This window comes from Spermophilus citellus, assembly GCF_964194105.1.
Source record: "Spermophilus citellus genome assembly, chromosome: 4".
Taxonomy (NCBI): domain Eukaryota; kingdom Metazoa; phylum Chordata; class Mammalia; order Rodentia; family Sciuridae; genus Spermophilus; species Spermophilus citellus.
Genome location: NC_138185.1, coordinates 216,917,670 through 216,936,571, shown reverse-complemented (window position 1 = coordinate 216,936,571; position 18,902 = coordinate 216,917,670). Strand labels below are relative to the sequence as shown.

The following is an 18,902-nucleotide window of genomic DNA, read 5'->3' as shown; positions in this document are numbered from 1 at the left end:
TCGCTCTCCAACTCGCTCTCCAACTCGCTCTCCACGCTCCTAGGGCTGAAGCCGCGCAGCAGCCAATCAGGTCGCGGAGTTGGCGTGGAGGCGGAACTTCCTCCGGCAGCGCGCACGCGTGAGTGGAAGCTCCGCCCCGGAACTGCGGTCGACGCTGCAGCTGAGGCACTGCTGTGGTGGCTTCTGAGGCTGCTGACCCGCGCGTGAGGGAGCTGCGGCTCGGTCCCCACGTTACCCACGCGGTGAGTACCCGAGCAGAAGCCCGGCCGGGGCGGGACCCAGGGCTCCTGGCGCGGACCTCGGCGGGCGGCTGGGTTCAGAGGGAGGCCGCCGAGCGCGCTGCACGCGGTCCTCGCGCCCAGCACCCGTTCTTCGGGCTTCTGCCCCGTGGCCTCGGTTTTGAATACGCTACAGGGGCGAGAGCGCGGGCCGCGGCCGCGCCCGGGAGCTTCCGTGCAGGTCTCTGCCGCCACCTCGACCCTGTCCTAGTGACAATCCCCGCCCCCTGCCCACCGCGGTCGCAGCCGGCGTCGACCGGCCTCCCTTCAACGGCGGTTTTTGATGTGCGTCACCTTCGCTTGTTAAGTGCGGGGTCGTGCGCGGCCCCATCCCGCGGACGGGGACACTGAGGCTCCCGGAGGTTGACAGGCCCCAGACCCAGGGCTGTCGGGGGTGGGTCGGTATTCGAAGCGAGGGTTATTTGCTTTTTGCGCAGGATCTGTTAACTTTGACGCATTAGGTAGAAGCATGGGCCGAGTGCCACCCGAAGAAATTGCGCCTGGACGTTAAGTCACTTAGCGTGACGAAAAAGCTGGTGGGTTTTATATTTAGTTTTAGTTTTCGGCGGACACAACATCTTTATTTGTATGTGGTGCTGAGGATCGAACCCAGCGCGGCTCGCATGCCAGGCGAGCGCGCTACCGCTTGAGCCACACCCCAGCCCCTCGGTGCACTTTTTAATAAAGCACACCCCAATCCCCAGACAAAAACTCAGATTTTTATTCTGTCCTCCAAATGGCTTAGGAATCAACCAAGCCCCATTCTCCGTGCTTTATATAATTTCAGTTATTTGCATAAAACACAAAACTTAGATATTATCAGGTCCCTTTCTCTTTTTTATAGATGAAAATACCTAAGGTTGGGCTGGGGTTGTGGCTCAGCGGTAGAGTGCTCGCCTAGGACAGGCAGGACCTAGATTCGATTATCAGCACCACATAAAAATAAAATGCATTGTGTTGTGTCCATCTACACCAAAAAATAAATATTAAAAAAAAAAAAAGAAAACACTAAGGTTCAGGAGACAATAAGCAGCCCTGTGCAGGGTCAGGCACGCATTAAATTTTGGGTCTGGAATTCAAATCAGGTTTACCTCATATGCCTTTGCTCCAGTTCCTGTGTCTCCTGTTCCAGGCCAAGCCACCTGTGCTGTGGGTGTATTTCTTTCTCTAGCTTGGAGCATCTTTTCTTGGCTGGAGCATCTTTGTTATAGCCATCTTTGTATTCTTAGTTCTTTGCAGGGCCTGGTACTTGATAGATTGCCCAGAAATTATTTTTTGCTTTAGAACCCCATGCTTTTCAGTCACCAACCTAAGGGAACATTTCTCTCCTTTTTAGCAACCATGAAGTTGAAGGAGACAGAATCAAGGCCAAAGCCACCAAGCCGTGGCAAATTTCAGACCAAAGGCATCAAAGTTTTGGGGAAATGGAAGCAGGTGAAGATTGACCCAAACATGTTTGCAGATGGACAGATGGATGATTTGGTATGCTTCGAGGAACTGACAGATTATCGATTGGTCTCTGCTGTCAAGAATCCCTCCAATCTCTTCTCAAAGGAGAAGCTCAAGAAGAGAAAGGTACAAGCTGGTTCAGAAGAAGAGGAAGGAGAGTCTAGTTCTCCAAAGAAAAAGATCAAATTGAAGAAGAGTAAAGTTGTGGTACCAATTACTGAAGAAATCGTTACTACCCAGAAAGACTTTGAAGTCAAAGATGCTGAGCCAGAGCCTCAGGGAGATGACACTATTTGTCCTGATTCAGAGGTAGGGGAGATAGCATCAGAAAGCCCAGAACATACTGTTCCAAAAAAGAAGAAAAACAAAGGGAAAAAAAGATTAGAGCCTTCGCAGAGCACTGCCCCCAAGGTACCAAAGAAAGCAAAGACATGGATACCTGATGTACATGACCAGAAGGCAGATGTGTCAGCTTGGAAGGACCTGTTTGTGCCCAAACCAGTTCTCCGAGCACTCAGCTTTCTAGGCTTTTCTGCACCCACACCAATCCAAGCTTTGACTTTGGTACCTGCCATCCGTGACAGACTGGACATCCTAGGGGCTGCTGAGACAGGTAAGGACAGCTCCGGCCAGAACAGGATTGCATCTAGATTGAGTTTGTAGCTGCCAGGTGGGAGAACTAGGGAGAGGGGGATGTTGAGAGTGTAACCAACAGAAGCAGTATAGAATGAAGTAGTTGAGAAGTCAGCCAGGTCTGGTTAAAATCTGCCTTTTCCTGATTTTGATATCCTAGCTTTATTTTCTAAGCCCTGAAGGCCCCATTATAAAATGGAGAAAACAGCAGTAATTCTTACATTGCTGTGAAGATTAAATGCTATAGTAAATTTTACACAGTTCTTTGTAAATGACCTGCAAATGGTGGTTTTTTTCTGTTCTTGAGCCTTTCTGAATAGCTCAAAGGACTAATGTAAGGCTAAAATTGGCCTACTGGGGAGGTAAGTAGATGTTCATGAGGTTAAGGAAGTATCATCTTGTTCTCAAGACTTATCCAAATATAGAAAGGGCTGCTTTGGGAGTTGGTGAGTTTCTTATCATTGATTTGAGTGTGCTGGATAGATACTGGGTATATTTCGTAGGTAGATGCAGGTGTGAAGAGACTTAAATTTCCTAATCCCTTGGGCTAAGATTTTGGGAAACAATGACCTATTGACTGGAGTATATTAGATTACCATCTGAGGAGGCGTTTGTACAGCTTCGAACTATTGGTCCAGCAAGACTAGCAGTATCTGGTAGAAATATAGATAATGTAAACTACATATATAATTTTAAATGCCTAGGAGACATTTTTTTTCAGTTGGTAAAAGGTGAAAATTAATTCTAATATATACGTACAATATTGTACAGTAGCCACCAAAAACTAGACTATCTAGACATGTTGTGCCTTGGGTTTTTGAAATAGTGGTCAAGAAAACTAGGGATATGGTCCTAAGTGAAAGTCGTAATTTGAAGAGCAAAGAAACGCCATGAAAAGGGAAATGGAGGTAATAATAACAACTTTGGGCATTTAAAATGTGTTCTGAACTATGTCAAGTGCTTTATTTTGATGAACTCAGTTCCCATAACCACCCTGAGGTAGATGACATTATTACCATTTCATAAGTGAGGAAACAGCTTCACAGAAGATAGATGATGTCCCTAAAACTGAAAGGGTGGTAATGTTTGTATTCTAAGGTAGGCCTTTATGCTGTTAAACACTTTGCTGTACCGCTTTGCTATGTGCACAGTCCTGGAACTGGGTCTCTAGAAGGCAAAGGCAAAGTCTTTGTTGTCAGCCACTATGACCAGAACCTGACATTTGGTTCCATAACACAACTTTCCCATACAATGCTATGCATATGCAAGTCTAAGACTCAAAAAGACTTGGGATAGGCCATGCATTTTGATTGGGGCTGTGGACAGACTGCTGACCATGCAGTAGTGAATACATTCTTACTCCCAAAGGATACTGTGAGTTCCTCTGTAAGTCCTTTCCTCCCTGATAGCCCTCCCTCTCCCTCTCACCTACTTGTTTTGTTTTGGTACTAGGAATTAAACCCAGGGGTGTTCTATAACTCAGCCATATCCCCAGCCCATTTTATTTCTTATTTTGAGACAAGATTTCACTAAGTTTCTTAGTGCCTCGCTAAGTTGTGGAGACTGGTCTCAAAAATTTGTGATCCTCTGCCTTAATTGCTGGGTTTACAAGAGTGTGCCACCATACCTGGTCACCCATAGGCTTTCTATCACTGTAAATTCATTTGTGTTTTCTGGAATTTTATATTGTGGGCTCTCTCTCGCCCATTGAGGAGGTCCATAGAACAGGATGTCAGCAGACTGCATCACAAATCACACTATACACATAGAGCACATTTTTCCATATCTTCGGTTGTATACAAAGTACATTCACAACAATTTGTGTTCTCATACATGTACTTTGGATAATGATGTTCATCACACTCCACAATCATTTCCAACCCCCTGCACCTCCCTGCCCTGCCCCATTCAGAGTTTCTCCATTCCTCCCATGCTCCCCCTACCTACCCCACCATGAATCAGACTCCCTACATCAGAGAAAACGCATTTGTACCCCTGGGACTGGCCAACTTCATCTAACCATCCTCTCCAGCGCCATCCATTTACCTGCAAATAACATCTGGCTGTTTTTTACTCAGCATAATTTGAGATTAAGCCATGGTATTGCAGATATCAATGGTTTGTTCATTTCTTTTTATTGAGCAATATTCTGATGAATGAATAGAACCTGATTTAACCATCTATTGATAGAACTTTTACGTGCTTTTCAAATTTTTCGTTATTAGAAATAAAATTGTTGTAAACAATCGGTATAACAGTCTTTGTCTGGATATACTCTTAGGATTTCCATTGGGCAAATACCTGGGTGTGAAATGGCCAGGTTTTCTGGTAAATGTAACTTTTTAGGAGTTTTCCAAAATGATTATACTATTTTATATACCCACCAGGTACTGGAGTTCAAGTTGGTCCATTTCTTGCGAATAATTTGGTATGGTCAGTCTTTAATTTTATTTTAGACTTCTAAAATTTTAGTGTTATTTCCTTGTGGTTTTAATTTGCATTTCCCTAGTGATGAATGATTTTGAGCATCTTTGCATGTGTTTGTCATCCATACCACCTACTTTGCTGATGTCTCTTTATTTGAGAGTTCATTATGCTTTCTAAGTACATATCCTTTATTGGATATGTGACTCGAAATATTTTTCCCCTAGTATGTGGCTTGTCTTCATTTTTTTTAGCAGTGTTTTTTGAAGAACAGAAGGTCTTTGGGGCTGGGAATGGGGTTTAGTGGTAGAGTGCTTATCTAATCTGGCAAGGCCCTTTGTTTAATCCCTAGCACTGCAAAAAAAAATAAGATAGGAAAAAAACCCTTTTTTTTTTTTACTTTGATGAAGTTCAAATTATCAACTTTTTCTTCTGTGGTTGGTGTTTTATCTAATAACTCTTTGCCTGAGTCAAGATCACAAAGAATTTTTTCCTGTTTTCCTCTAGAAGTGTCACTCTTCTTTAAGTCTTAGCTTTTAAGTTTTTTGTTTTAAGCCTTATGTTTCAGTCTGTGATTCTTATTGACTTAACTCTAATGTATGGTAGTGATCAAAATTATTTGTGTTTTTTTTTACCTATGGATATTTAATTATTCTAGCACCATTTATTGAGAGACTATTCTTCCCACTGAATTGGCATATTTGTTGAAAATCATTGATCTACTTATCTGTATCCATCAGTACTATCTCATTAACTTGCTTGTAGTAGCTATAAGTTTTAAATCAGGTTTTTGTGATTTTAAGCTTAGTTCTTCTTAAAAGTACTGTTGGTTATTTTAGACCTTTGCATTCCCATATGAATTTTAGAATAAGTTTATTAAAAAAGCAGGGTGATATTTGGATTGGGATTACATTGATTATAGAACGAATTTAAGAAGACAAATGTCGTCTTAATATTGACTCTTCCAACCCATGAAAGTGGTATATGCCTCCATTTCAAATTTTCTCAGCAATTTTTTGTTTTCATTGTGTAGATTTTGCATGTTTGTTGTTAGATTTACCCTTAAATATTTCATGTTGATATTATTATAAATGGTAATTCCCCCCCACACACATACCAAATGTGAAACTAAACATATTCCTGCAATAAACTGAACTGGTCACAATATATTCTGTTTATATATTATTGAAATTGATTTGCTAAAATTCTGCTGAGAATTTTTAGATTTATTTTTCTGGGATATTGATCTGTAGTTTTCTTGTAACGTTTTTGTCTGGTTTTGGAAATCCAGTAATACTAGCCTCAGAATGATTTTTGAAGTATATCCTATGCAGTTATCTGAGAGCTTTTTAGAATTTTTTTTTCATTCTTGAATATTTGTTAAAATTAATTTGGGTAGCCTATACTTTTCTTTGTAGGATAGTTATTAACTACAAATTCAATTTTCTAAATACTAAAGATACGTAATTTTCTTTTTGATAATTTTCTACTTGCAGTTTTATTAGATTTTTTGTTTCATGTATTTGAATCATATTTTTAGGGGCATAATGTTTTATGGATTAAAACATTATCATATATTCTCTAAGTGAATTGGTTCCTTTTCATTATGAAAAGGAACATCTTTATCCCTGATAATAATCTTTGCTCTAAAATCTGCTTTGGTATAAATATAGCTATTCCTGCTGTATTTTGATTAATAATCCCAAAGCAACCTCTAAAAAAACATAAAAAATTATAGTTAATGAAATGATTAAGGAAATAAGATGGGATCTGTGAGGCTGGGGTTATGGCTTAGTTGGTAGAGTGCTTGCCCAGCATGGGTGAGGAACTAGGTTCGATCCTCAACACCACATAAAGATGAATGAGTGAAATAAAGGTATTGTGTCCATCTGTAACTAAAAAAAATATTTTAAAAAAAGATGGTATCTGTGAACATATATTTCCTCTCTGGACCCAGTTCCTGGTACAGAGTTTGTAAAACCTTTGTAACTTACATCTTTTACTACAATATTTGATCTTGGTCCTCCATTCCTCCTATTAGACCTTGTAAGACCCTTACAGTCTCTGGACCAATGAGTATCTTTGTATGTTAATAAGATGACTTGGCAGCTGGAGTCCTTAGATAACTTCAGGATGGGAGCTGATTGTCAGAATAACCAACCACGTGATCAGAGGGCTGGAACTTTCACAACTCTTCCTCCTGGCCACCAGGGAGGAAAGAAGGGCTGAAGACTTGAGTTCAGTCTCCAATGGCCATTGATTTTATCAGTCATGCCTACATAATAGAAATACCATAAAAACCCTACGACAGTATTTTTGGAGTTTCTAGGCTGATGAATTCATAGAATATGTGCCAGAGAGGTATATGGATGCTTTGTGCCCTATCACCTCCCCCTGTCCCAGTACTTTGCCCTCTGTAGCTCTTCAGTGCAGCTTTTCCTGAGTTAAACTTTCTGAGATCCCCCATTGATGCCTGAAACTGCACATAATACCGAACCTACCCATATAGTGCTTTTTACTGTACATATAAACTTAACAGATTTAATGCCTTTTTCATCTTAAGTAAGTACTTACTATGCATTGGGGCCATAATTTTTATAGTTTGAAGTACAGCAGCAAAATAACATGGATTTCTTTCTCTTTCACAATTTCATGAATAGATTTCTTCTTACTGTGGATCTTAACAGCCTCGTTTTCTTTTTTTTTCCCCCCCTTAACTAAGTTGAGAACTTTTACCTTTTCAATGAAAGGAAGCACTTTTTTAAAATTTTTAAATTTTTTTATTTTTTTAGTTCTCGGCGAACACAGCATCTTTGTTTTTTGCATGTGGTGCTGAGGATCGAACCCAGGCCGCACGCATGCTTGGCAAGCGCGCTACCGCTTGAGCCACATCCCCAGCCCCAAGGAAGCACTTTTATAGTTTTCCTTTGACATATCTGAATTCCCTGCATTACTACTTTTGTACTTTAGGACCATTGTTAAGTTAAATAAGGGTTATATGAATGCAAGCAACAGCATTCAAGTTGATGACTATTTTCTTATTTTGTTTTACTTCTAAGGAAGTGGGAAAACTCTTGCCTTTGCCATCCCAATGATTCATGCAGTGTTGCAGTGGCATAAGAGGAAACCTTCGCCCATCCCAAGTAACACTGGAGTGCCACTTGGAGAGACTTCGGCTGGAGCTGAGACTGGATCACCAAGTGAGGCCACTACTGGGTCTGGAATGTTGCCTGATGAGACAGTAATTGAGAGTGAAGCTCTGCTCCCTGAGGCTGGAACTGAGGTCGGAGGCAAGATCAGTGCCTCAGTCTCTGACCAGGCACCATTCTGTGATGATGATGCTGGTGAAGGCCCTTCTTCCCTGATCACAGAGAAGCCTGTCCCCAAACAGAATGAGGACAAAGAGGAAAAGCTTGATGAAGAGCAGACTGGAAAGTTAAAACAGGAGTTGGTAGATAGCAAAATTGCTCCCTGTAAATCGCATCCAAAGCGTCCTCTGCTTGGCCTGGTTCTGACTCCCACTCGAGAGCTGGCCATCCAAGTCAAACAACATATTGATGCTGTGGCCAAGTTTACAGGTGAGGTTTAGTTTCATTTAATATGTTTCCTGAGCAAATCCACATGCCAGGGATGAAGATGAATAAGCTGCCGTTCTTGTCAGCTAGGAGAAACCTTTCTCCTGGAATTAAGCCCTAAAGAAAATTAATTGAGTGACATTTTCTCAGTCCTCCCAACAGTACTACATAGCTTAAGTCATTCTAGATACATAGGAAAACAGTTAATATGTTGGATATAATGGATGCTTAGGTCAGGGATTAGCAACACAGCTTGCTAATTTTCTCCGCGGGCTCCTTTGGGGAAGGAGATTTACAATGGAAATTTGGTTATCAAGTTGTCGTTATTCACACTTTGTCTGCATTATCCTCTGTTCATTCGTTTGTTGAATACTGTGAGAAGTCCTCCATTAGAGAGAAAAACAGCGCACTAGGCATTAGAGGAACTTCACATTAATGCTAATGAGGGGAATGGGAAGGGTTTTCAGAAGGTATGTCAGAGCTGCAGGTAACATCTTTCCCAGCATTGTAGTGCAGCACTGCTCATGTTTCCCAGAGCTTGACTGGGTTCAAATCTAGATCTTCTGTTGTGATTGGAGGGAGGAAGTAGAAAAAAATGAGATTGGAGAAGTAGGCAGGCCCAAATCACAGAATACTTGGATAATTCCTTTAGGAGTAGGTTCAGCACTCAGGCCAGGACTGTCTTTTAGCACTTCCGGAAGTGGGGAGCCGTTCTGGTGACTGGACCATTCTGGGGGTGCTATATTAGCCATGTAAAAGAATAAACAGCCAGACTGAATAATAGCATCCCTATGTTTTCTGTCCTATAGGAATTAAAACTGCTATTTTGGTTGGTGGCATGTCCACACAGAAACAGCAGCGGATGCTGAACCGCCATCCTGAGATTGTGGTGGCCACTCCAGGTCGGCTGTGGGAGCTAGTTAAAGAAAGGCACCCTCATTTGAGCAACCTTCGGCAGCTCAGGTGAGAAATGGTACCTCTTCCTTTCTACTTTACCTACTCTGAAGTGAGCCTGAGGTGACATGATGCTATGTGCAATGCCTTCTCCCTGTCAAAAGAATGCCACAGGATAGTACCAGCCAGGCCTAGGCCTTTAGAGAGCCAAGCATGCAAAGGGAGGCCCTGGTAGTGACGGTGGGGTGCCTGCATGTGTGAGTGTGTGTGTGGTTGGGGTAGGAGTAGAGTACTGCTGTATGATTTCTGTGACCCACCACCAACCAGTGATGTGGCTCTTTCTGGATCTACAGGTGCCTGGTAGTGGATGAGGCTGACCGAATGGTTGAGAAAGGTCATTTTGCTGAGCTCTCACAGTTGCTGGAGATGCTTAATGATTCCCAGTACAATCCAAAGAGACAGACACTCGTTTTTTCTGCCACACTGACACTGGTACATCAAGCTCCAACTCGAATCCTTCATAAGAAGCACATAAAGAAAATGGACAAAACTGCCAAACTTGACCTCCTCATGCAGAAGATTGGCATGAGGGGCAAGCCAAAAGTCATTGACCTCACAAGGAATGAGGGTACAGTTGAGACACTGACGGAGACCAAGATCCATTGTGAGACGGACGAGAAAGACTTGTATCTGTACTACTTCCTGATGCAGTATCCAGGTCGCAGCTTAGTGTTCGCCAACAGCATCTCCTGTATCAAACGGCTCTCTGGGCTCCTCAAAGTCCTGGATATCATGCCACTCACCCTGCACGCCTGCATGCACCAAAAACAGAGGCTCAGAAATCTGGAGCAGTTTGCCCGTCTGGAAGAGTAAGTCAAGAGCCTGTCTCCATGGGCTGGGGATATAGCTTAGTTGGTAGAGTGCTTGCCTCACATGCATAAGGCTCTGGGTTCAATCCCTAGCACCACCAAAAAATAAAAGCCTGTTTCCAGAGACTGGGCCAGAGGGCCAGGCTGGTAGGGAGAACAGTGGAAGCTACTTTCTGTCATAAAGTCTTTATCTATAGAAGGTAGTTTGTTTTGTCGCTCAGTCCCGCACAGCATTGGTAAGGTCACCCTCATTTAGTATTTGGTTGCTATTAATGTGTTACAGAAACTTTCAAAGGGTAGGTGATAACCTACCCTTATTGAACACACAGACATAGTCTTGTGCTGGCACTTTAGATGCATCTCCCCATTGTTTTACTTATCTTAATATCCTTGAGAATCAGCAGAATAAATTCTGCCAAGAGCAGAGACTTTGCAATCAGAATACCTGGGATCAAATCTTGGCTCCTTTACTTGTATCTGTTCGAGTTTTTTAACTTCTCTATGCTTCATTTTCTCATTATTAGGATAATAATAGAAAGTACCTCAGGGTTGTTATAAGGATAAAGTGGTTGAAAATTTGTTCATGTAAAATGTTTGGAACAGTTTCTGGCATATAGTATGTGCATACTAAATATTATCTTTAATAATTGCTAGTCCAGCTGTCATTTGTTTTCATTGTCACTATTTTCATTTTATAAATGAAAAAAAAAATGAGATATAGAAAAGCTGATCCACTTACCCAAGTTTTTTCAGCCTAGAAGTATAGAGCTGGGTACCAGACAAGTCTGTCAGACCCTAGGGCACATGCTGTTTGTCATTTGCCTCATTCACTTCTCTGGAGGAAGGGGGGGGGGGGGGGCTTATGTCATCACAGAGTGTAGCATGTTAGTCGGGTCAGTGGGATCCAGATTTGGATCTTGGCCTATGCACCTGAATAGACCTGTCTGTACCTTGGGAAGCTAATTTTTCTGAGCTTCAGTTTCTTTATATATATGAAAGGAGATAATAGTATTATCTTGTAGGGTGGTTATAAGGATTATGGAGTGCTCAGCAGATAGTGGGAATTTAAATAATGATTGCTTTTAGTTATAAATGTGCTTTCCATCTCCACCACAGCTGCGTTCTCTTGGCAACAGATGTGGCAGCCCGGGGTCTGGATATTCCTAAAGTCCAGCATGTCATTCATTACCAGGTAGGGATATCTGGGGGTTTGAAAGCATCTTCCTACATTGAATGGGGAATTTAAAGCAAAGTTTGGAGGAAGGAGGAGAAATTATTGTTCTGAGGCCTCCACACAGGTAATAACTACTAGCATCTAAAAACCACTGATGTCACTGATAAGATTCAGTCTCAGAAGTTGTAGTCCAATGTCAAAGAGCCCTTCCCTCCAAGCTACTTAATATCATCAAGTTAGAATCTTAGTGTTTTCCATGCAATGGAAAATATATAAGTTAAGTTTTCTGTTGCTATTATAGAATACTTCAGACTGGGTAATTTACAAAGAAAAGCAGCTTGTCTTGGCCCATGGTTCTGGAGGCTAGAAATAGAAAGTCCAGTATCTGTTCAGCTTCTGTTTGGGAGCCTCAAGGTGGAAAGGTGTAATAAGCAGGCAGCATCTGCAAAGGGAAAACAGAGACAACCATGCTTTGTAACAACACATTCTAGTCCCTTGCAAGCAAGAACTCGTTCCCTTGAGATGGCATTAATTTGTTCATGAAACCTCCACCCAAACACTTCCCACTAGGCCTCACCTCTAACACTGCTGAACTGAGGAATTAAGACACAACTTGAGTTTTAGTAGAGACAAACCATGTTCAAACATGTCAGCATATCGAATGGTTATCCTGATGTAGAAAAGTGTGAAAGTATTGTAGTTAAGATCTCCTTTGGCTTAAATCCCATCTTTGTAACCCTGAACAAGATATTTCATCTCTCCGTTCCTCAGTTTTCTTTTTTGTTAAATGACAATTATTGTAGTACCTAATTTGTAGGATTCTCATTAAGGTAAAATAAGTTAATTCATGGAAAGAGTTTAGGAAACCACCTGTCACATCAGAAGCACTTACTAAATGTTAGCATATGTTGGTAGTAGCAGAGATATTAGTGTAAGCTTGTAGTTGTGGCTAGGAGTGTGTGTTCCAGAGCCAACTGCCAGGTTTGCATTCTCCACACTCATGCCTCATAGTTGACTGGCTTGGGCAGATTATTTTAGTACTCCTGTTGCAGAATCATTGTAAAATGGAAGTAATAATGCTGCCTGCCAGAGAGGGTGGTTATGAGAACTGAATCGAGTTGCTGATGAAGCACCTGTAGTGTAAGTACTCAATAAGTGGTAGTTATTATGATATCTTTATTATTATTTTTCCTCTTTAATTCTTCTTTGCTCTTATAAAAATATTTTAGGGTACTAGTTTCAGTTTAGCAAATCTCTGCTTCTGTTTGGGGAAGGGGCTATGGGTTAGTCTTAGTGGGAAATACCAAGGTGAACCTAATACAGCACCAGTTCTTAGGTGTCAAGTCTAGCAGAATGAGTAGATGGCCATCACTGTGATTTAAGGCAAAAGGTATTAGAAAAGAGGTAATTTCTAGTTTGGGAGATGGGAAAGTGCTTTCCAGAGGTGCGTGGCATTTAGTTCAGAGGACATTGGGCTAGAGTTTAAAGAGGTATGTGTTTGGAGAGGAGTACTTGAGTAGTTGCTGAGGATGGAAGGAAATGCACTGGGGGCAGGTCACTGAAGGACTTTTATCCTGTAAGTGAAGAATGGCAAATAGATCTTATTTCTAGAGCCATTAGGAGCAGATCATTCTAGAATTTTGTATTGAAAACAATACTGAAATGCAATCTGGGCCCAGTGGAGAAGACTCTGTGTTTCATTAATGGTGTTTGCCTTGAGGCTGGGGGAGAGAGGGGTGTCAGCACCATGCCACATTATCATGGGTAAACATCCGGTATATGTTGGAATAGAGGCAGTGTAGCCTAAGAGCATGGTCTTTACTGCTGAGCTGCTTCATAATAAATCCCGACTCCACCACTTAGGTGACCAAGCGGGGGTTGTTTTGATCTCTCTGGGTTAGATTCCTGATCTATAAAATGTGGATAATCATAAAGTATTTCATATTGTTATTGTAAGGAATAAATGGGATAATACATGCAAAGTGCTTAGAATTTTCTGGCACAATGCAGCTACTCAATAAATGTTGGTGTTAGTACCATCAGTCAGTCACCTGTGCAAAGTTAACGAAGAACCTGTGGAGTTTCTTTAGCTGGAAGAGATTATGATCAGAGATGAGACTCAAGAAGATGACACTGTCAGCTCAGTCCAAGGCAGGAGCAGGAGTATGGAGGACTAGAGATCAAATAAGAAGGGACTGTCATGGTCTACCTGAGTAGGCAGAATGACCTGAGCCAGTGTAGGGGGCATGGCAGAGCAAAGCATGCACAATGAATGGGGTAATTCTAGGGACAGTTTGAATGTGGGCCTAAGGGAGAAGGCCTGGATTGGTTCGTGATGCTAGAAAGATTTCTACCTACCTGGCTGGCTTGGAGGAGGGTTTGGTTTGGGGATCTGGCCATGAGGGGAAGAACAGTATTTGGCACCAGGTGCTAACCCCAGTTCCTGCTTGGCAGGTCCCTCGCACCTCAGAGATTTATATCCACCGAAGCGGACGAACTGCTCGAGCCACAAGTGAAGGCCTAAGCCTGATGCTGATTGGGCCTGAGGATGTGATCAACTTTAAGAAGATTTACAAAACCCTTAAGAAAGATGAGGACATTCCACTGTTCCCTGTGCAGACAAAATACATGGATGTAGTCAAGGTAAAAGAAAAAAATTCAAACCCCAGTGTTAAGAGGGAACCCTCTACTCCTCACAGAGCACCTTGCTGAGATTCCAGCATCCTTACGCTTGGAAACCAAGGTTATGTCCTGCACACAGCTGAATGGGGGGAATCTGTGAAAAGGGAGAAAAGGGGAGTGACCAAAGGTATGAGGTATATTCTCCCTCATCCATTTTTTTCACTCTGGTCCCAAGGTCACACCCACCTCCATCTCTACTGGAGAGTGCAGTGGGCTTGTCCAAATGGGTTTCCTATCAGAGGGCTGTGAGCAGCAAGTTAAATGTGTTTCATTGAAGTAGATACTAAAGATTTTGGGGGGCTGGTTATGTGGCTTAAGCGGTAGCGCGCTCGCCTGGCATGCGTGCGGCCCGGGTTCGATCCACAGCACCACAGACAAAGATGTTGTGTCTGCCGAAAACTAAACAAATAAATTTAAAAAAAAAGAAAAAGATTTTGGTACATCCCTGAAACAGAAGCCAGTAAATCCTGCCTTGGAAGTTCATGCTAACTCAGTGGCACACATTTGTGAGTGATGCTTACTGTAGACCACAGTGTGTCAGGGACCAAAGCAAAGTGGGTTCTCCCCAGGAGTTCACCAGCCTGTGAGCAGGCCTGTCCGTGCTAAAGTTCAGGTACCAATGGAGCACTGTGGTGTTGGTTGGTATGTGGCTACTGAGGGACCAAAGGCATTGAATGGTTCAAGGACTGGTGTCTACTCTGGCTCCAAAGGAATATTAGCTCTGTGGGGAAAGGTGGGGGATGATGGAAAGGTAGAATTCAAAGAGAATTCCTTAAGGAGGACTGAAAGCCACCCTTGCTTTTCATGGTTCTTGACTCCTGCATTACATGATCTCTCCCATTTGGGGAAGAGGGGGAAAGATTCTTGTCACTGTAGTCTAACCCCAAAATTATGAGGAGAGTTGTAGAACTAGCTGTGACCTCTCCCCCTACCTGTAGGTTGGCAGTTGGGTTGGGCTGGACTTCCAAGGAGACATTTAGGGTTTATCCTTGGGAGAGCTGAGGCCTGTGATTGAATATGTGCATGTGTGTATAGTGATTGCCCTCTGGGCTTTTATCAGGTTTATCAGGAACCCAAGCAGATGCACTTCAGTAGGAGCTGAGCTGCATCTCTCTCTGACCACTTATCTCAGGAACTTTTGAGGGGTAGGTGGATTGTGCCTGGGATTGAACTCAGGAACTCGACCGCTGAGCCACATCCCCAGCCCTATTTTTTATTTTATTTAAAGACAGGGTCTCACTGAGTTGCTTAGCACCTCTTTTGTTGAGTTTGGCTTTGAACTCATGATCCTCCTGCTTCAGCCTCCCAAACCACTGGGGTTATAGGCCTGTGCCCTGTGCCTGCTGGGAATACAATTTTAGTGAGACTTTGCTTCCCACAGACCTGAACTCCCATCAGATGAATACTGTGTTCCTTTCCCCCAGGAGCGAATCCGTCTAGCTCGACAGATTGAGAAAGCCGAGTACCGGAACTTCCAGGCTTGTCTGCACAACTCTTGGATTGAGCAGGCAGCAGCTGCCCTGGAAATTGAACTGGAAGAAGAGATGTATAAAGGTAAGTCCTTTGGGCTGGATGGGAGTTAAGGAAGGATTCAGCTTTTCCTTTTATCCCTCAGCTTTTGCCTTGTCAGAACCATCTATACTGCTGTGAACCCTGTCAGAATCAGCAGAGCCCTTTCCTCCTTTGCTGGTGGTCCCTAATCCTAGATGAACTGGATGTCCTTGGCCTGTCTGTTCCTGTCTCGCCTGTCTGGAGCTCTAACTGCCTGCGTCCTGCATTGGACATGCATAGTGCAGGGATCAGGCCCTCTCGTCACGCAGCCCATGTTTGCTGCCAGCCCATTCCCTTAACTGACTATGTGACCAGTCAAGCCTCTCTGCTGTATTATACTTTCCTCATCTATAAAATGGAGGTAATAAACTACCTCATAGGATTGAAGATTGATTAAGGAGTATAAAGTGTGTATAACAGAGCCTGGCAAACAAAGTCTATAATAATTCTTAAGTTATATTTATCATTATTATTACTACTATACCTATCTTCCACACCGACAAAGCATTTCTGTGTCACCATCTCCTTTGATCTTGTCCACAAGATTCATGGCATGAATAAATCAGAATTACTAGAGGCTCACAGAAAGAGGGGATTTGTGTTGTGAAACAGCTTCCCCACCAGCAGTGCCTGAGCCCCCTCTATATGGATTCAGACTGTGGGTCTGCACAGTCCCTGCTTAGGAAAACTTCGGAGTCTCAGAAACAGAACCGCATCTAGAATTGATGGCACCAAGGTTCCTTCCATCCCATCAAGGATGCAGCTGAGCTGAGTTGATGGCATCCTAGTGTCAAAGGCCGCAGCTTCAGAAACAAGCTTACTGCTGACCTTTCATGGAAGCCAGGAACCAAAGTATTGGTTGTGATGACAACAAGCAAGTTCTTGTAGCTCAGGCCTGGGGTTTAGGTGAAGGTGTGGAGGCCCTGGCCTTCCCTCCTGAGGACATGACAGGGATAGAGTCCTTTGGCTAGGCCCACCTCTGCACATGCAGTCCCAGCACTGGGTGAGGTGCAGGAGGGCCAGGCTGCAGAGAAATATTCACTGACTCCTGAGGGATTGGTGGTACCAGTCATGTTGCCAGGCCCCAGATGGACAGTAAGTGGAGGCAGGAAGGAAGCCGATCTGCCGCTGGAGTCTTGCATTCTGGTCTGTTTGACAGCTAAAGGAATAAAGGACAGGGTGGTCCTGTGTATTTCTCCTAAACAGAAGTCCACACTATTCACAGATCCCATCAAGCCAACTTGCCTCCCTAAAAGATTCTGGAAGGTTTACATTTTTTATTGTATTATCCATTGAAGGAAACATGCTTCTGTGCATCCTAGTAAATATGAGCTTGTTTGTGTTCCCTCCAGGAGGTAAAGCTGACCAGCAAGAAGAGCGTAGGCGACAAAAGCAGATGAAAGTCTTGAAGAAGGAGCTTCGTCACCTGCTCTCCCAGCCATTGTTCAAAGAGGACCTGAAAACCAAGTATCCCACTCAGTCTGGCAGACTGCCCCAGCTCACAGCTGCCCCAAAGACTGGCGAGTCGGCACTGAGCTGCCTCTCCAAACAGAAGAAGAAGAAGAAGAAGAAGAGGCCAAAAGAGCAGCAGCAAGGACTGCCGCAGCCAAGTACAAGTGCAGAGTAACTGCCCCTGGTCAGTGTTGGTGTCTGCACATGGTGTCTGTTCTCTGGTTGTATATGAAAAGCTTCTTCCCACCCTTGTGCTTCACTCAGTTTCAACCCATTAGGAAAATTTCCTGATCTTTCCCCATAGCAGGAGGGGTCTCAGGCAGGTTTACATTGTTTTGGAGTAAATCCTGCACAGCAGCTTGTTGTTCTGTATTCCAGTGTATACAGGCTTCTTATGTGTTACAGGCTTCTTTGATTTCCTGAATTAAAAGCAATGGTCAGAGACAGAATGTCTTCTTATATTTGTAGCCAGAAAATGGGGTGTGCAGATTCCTAATTAACTTAGTGGTTCCCCTGGGTCAGCACAGTGCTAGTTCCTGGAGAGGGTGGGAACTGTATCGTAGGCCTTGGCAGCTGGTCACTGGAGCACATTGCTCTAAGACCTCAGCACGTATTCCTGCCCTTGGCCATAGCGGCACCCTACCAGCCACCTATCTCTGGGCCATTCCCTGCTGGCCATTGCTTGTCTGAGCTACCCTGTAAGGTGGGCACACACAGCAGAGGTTGCTGTCCTAAGGCTTCCTCCCATTTCAGAGCTAAGTCATGATTGGCTGGGTCAGGAGCAGGAGGCCCCAGGATCTTACTCAAGCCTGTTCTCCTCTCTTCATTGACAGAATGGACTCCTGCCAGATTCCACATACGCTTCATTTTGTCCCAAGCCATTTTACAAACAGCTTTCCCCTCAACCTGGATGCCTGTGCACTCTCCACCCTGCTGTGTGTCCTCCAGGAGCAGCAGTGCTCTCCCTGCAGTGCACTTCAGTGCCCTGGTCCCTCCTCAGAGCACCTGCTGTAGCATTCCCTGGGCTGAGGTCCAGGGCGACTGGGCCCTTGAGGCTTGCATCAGACCTGGTGTAAATTTGTGCTGGTACTGTCCCAGCTTTGCCCAGGGTCATTCCCTAGGGGAGCACCCATAGCTGCCACAACATAGGAGGAGCACAGATCTCTGCACAGCTCATCTGGATGTTCACGCAGAGCACACCTGCTTGGTCCACGGGGCCCTATGGGTTTGAAGAGGGTACACAAGAGGACCCTGGCCTCCCTCAGCCTCAAAAGTTTGGGAGGATGGCAGCAGGATTCCCTGAGCCCCTCTGGATAAATGACAGGACACTTGGCCTTGTGCCTGAACAGATTCAGGTAGCACTGTCAACTAAGTGCCAGCTGTTATTAGATGCCTTTTATCTATTTTGATTATTAGTTCAGTCTTCCTCAAGGCAAAGCTTTAAGTGAGGAATCTGAGGCTATGCTCAGGGCCACACAATAGCCAAGTGGGATTAGAACCGGAGAGCATCTTCCCTCTGGACACAGGGCAGGTTCATAAAACTGCTTTTTTCTTGGGAAACAGCAGTGTCACCAGGGAATACACCTTCCTGGCTCCCAGTGTCAACTGGTGACCTGAGCAGGAGGAGAAAGTGCCCCTTTGTGGGAGTTCATCTCCTGACATGTGCCAGAGAGGAGGGGAACTCCACTCTCCAAATGAGGCAGACACAGTGGGGTCAATAAGCAGGTTTAAGGTGCCTGAGGAGCACCTGGGCCATGGGAGGCCTAAGGCCATTGTCATAGGCCAGACATAGATTCTTGAGAGAGCCAGCTTTCCAGGCTGTTCTCTCAGCTGGTATGGAGAGGTTTGGGAGAGATCATGTGGGCAGAGCCTCCCGAGTGTCCTGGACCACCCATTAAATAAGGAACATTCCTCCTGCATA

General features: G+C 43.9%; 1 protein-coding gene across 1 annotated transcript; it reads left to right on the top strand.

Moving 5' to 3' along the window:
- Positions 1-124: 124 nt before the first annotated feature.
- DDX24 (DEAD-box helicase 24) lies at positions 125-18,892 on the top strand. Its single transcript, XM_081289087.1, has 10 exons — positions 125-242; positions 1,615-2,340; positions 7,844-8,362; positions 9,169-9,322; positions 9,607-10,122; positions 11,239-11,314; positions 13,751-13,939; positions 15,403-15,532; positions 16,882-17,165; positions 17,815-18,892. Exons 2-9 carry the CDS (start codon positions 1,620-1,622, stop codon positions 17,154-17,156), a joined length of 2,580 nt encoding a protein of 859 aa, XP_081145213.1. The 5' UTR covers positions 125-242; positions 1,615-1,619; the 3' UTR covers positions 17,157-17,165; positions 17,815-18,892.
- Positions 18,893-18,902: the final 10 nt, after the last annotated feature.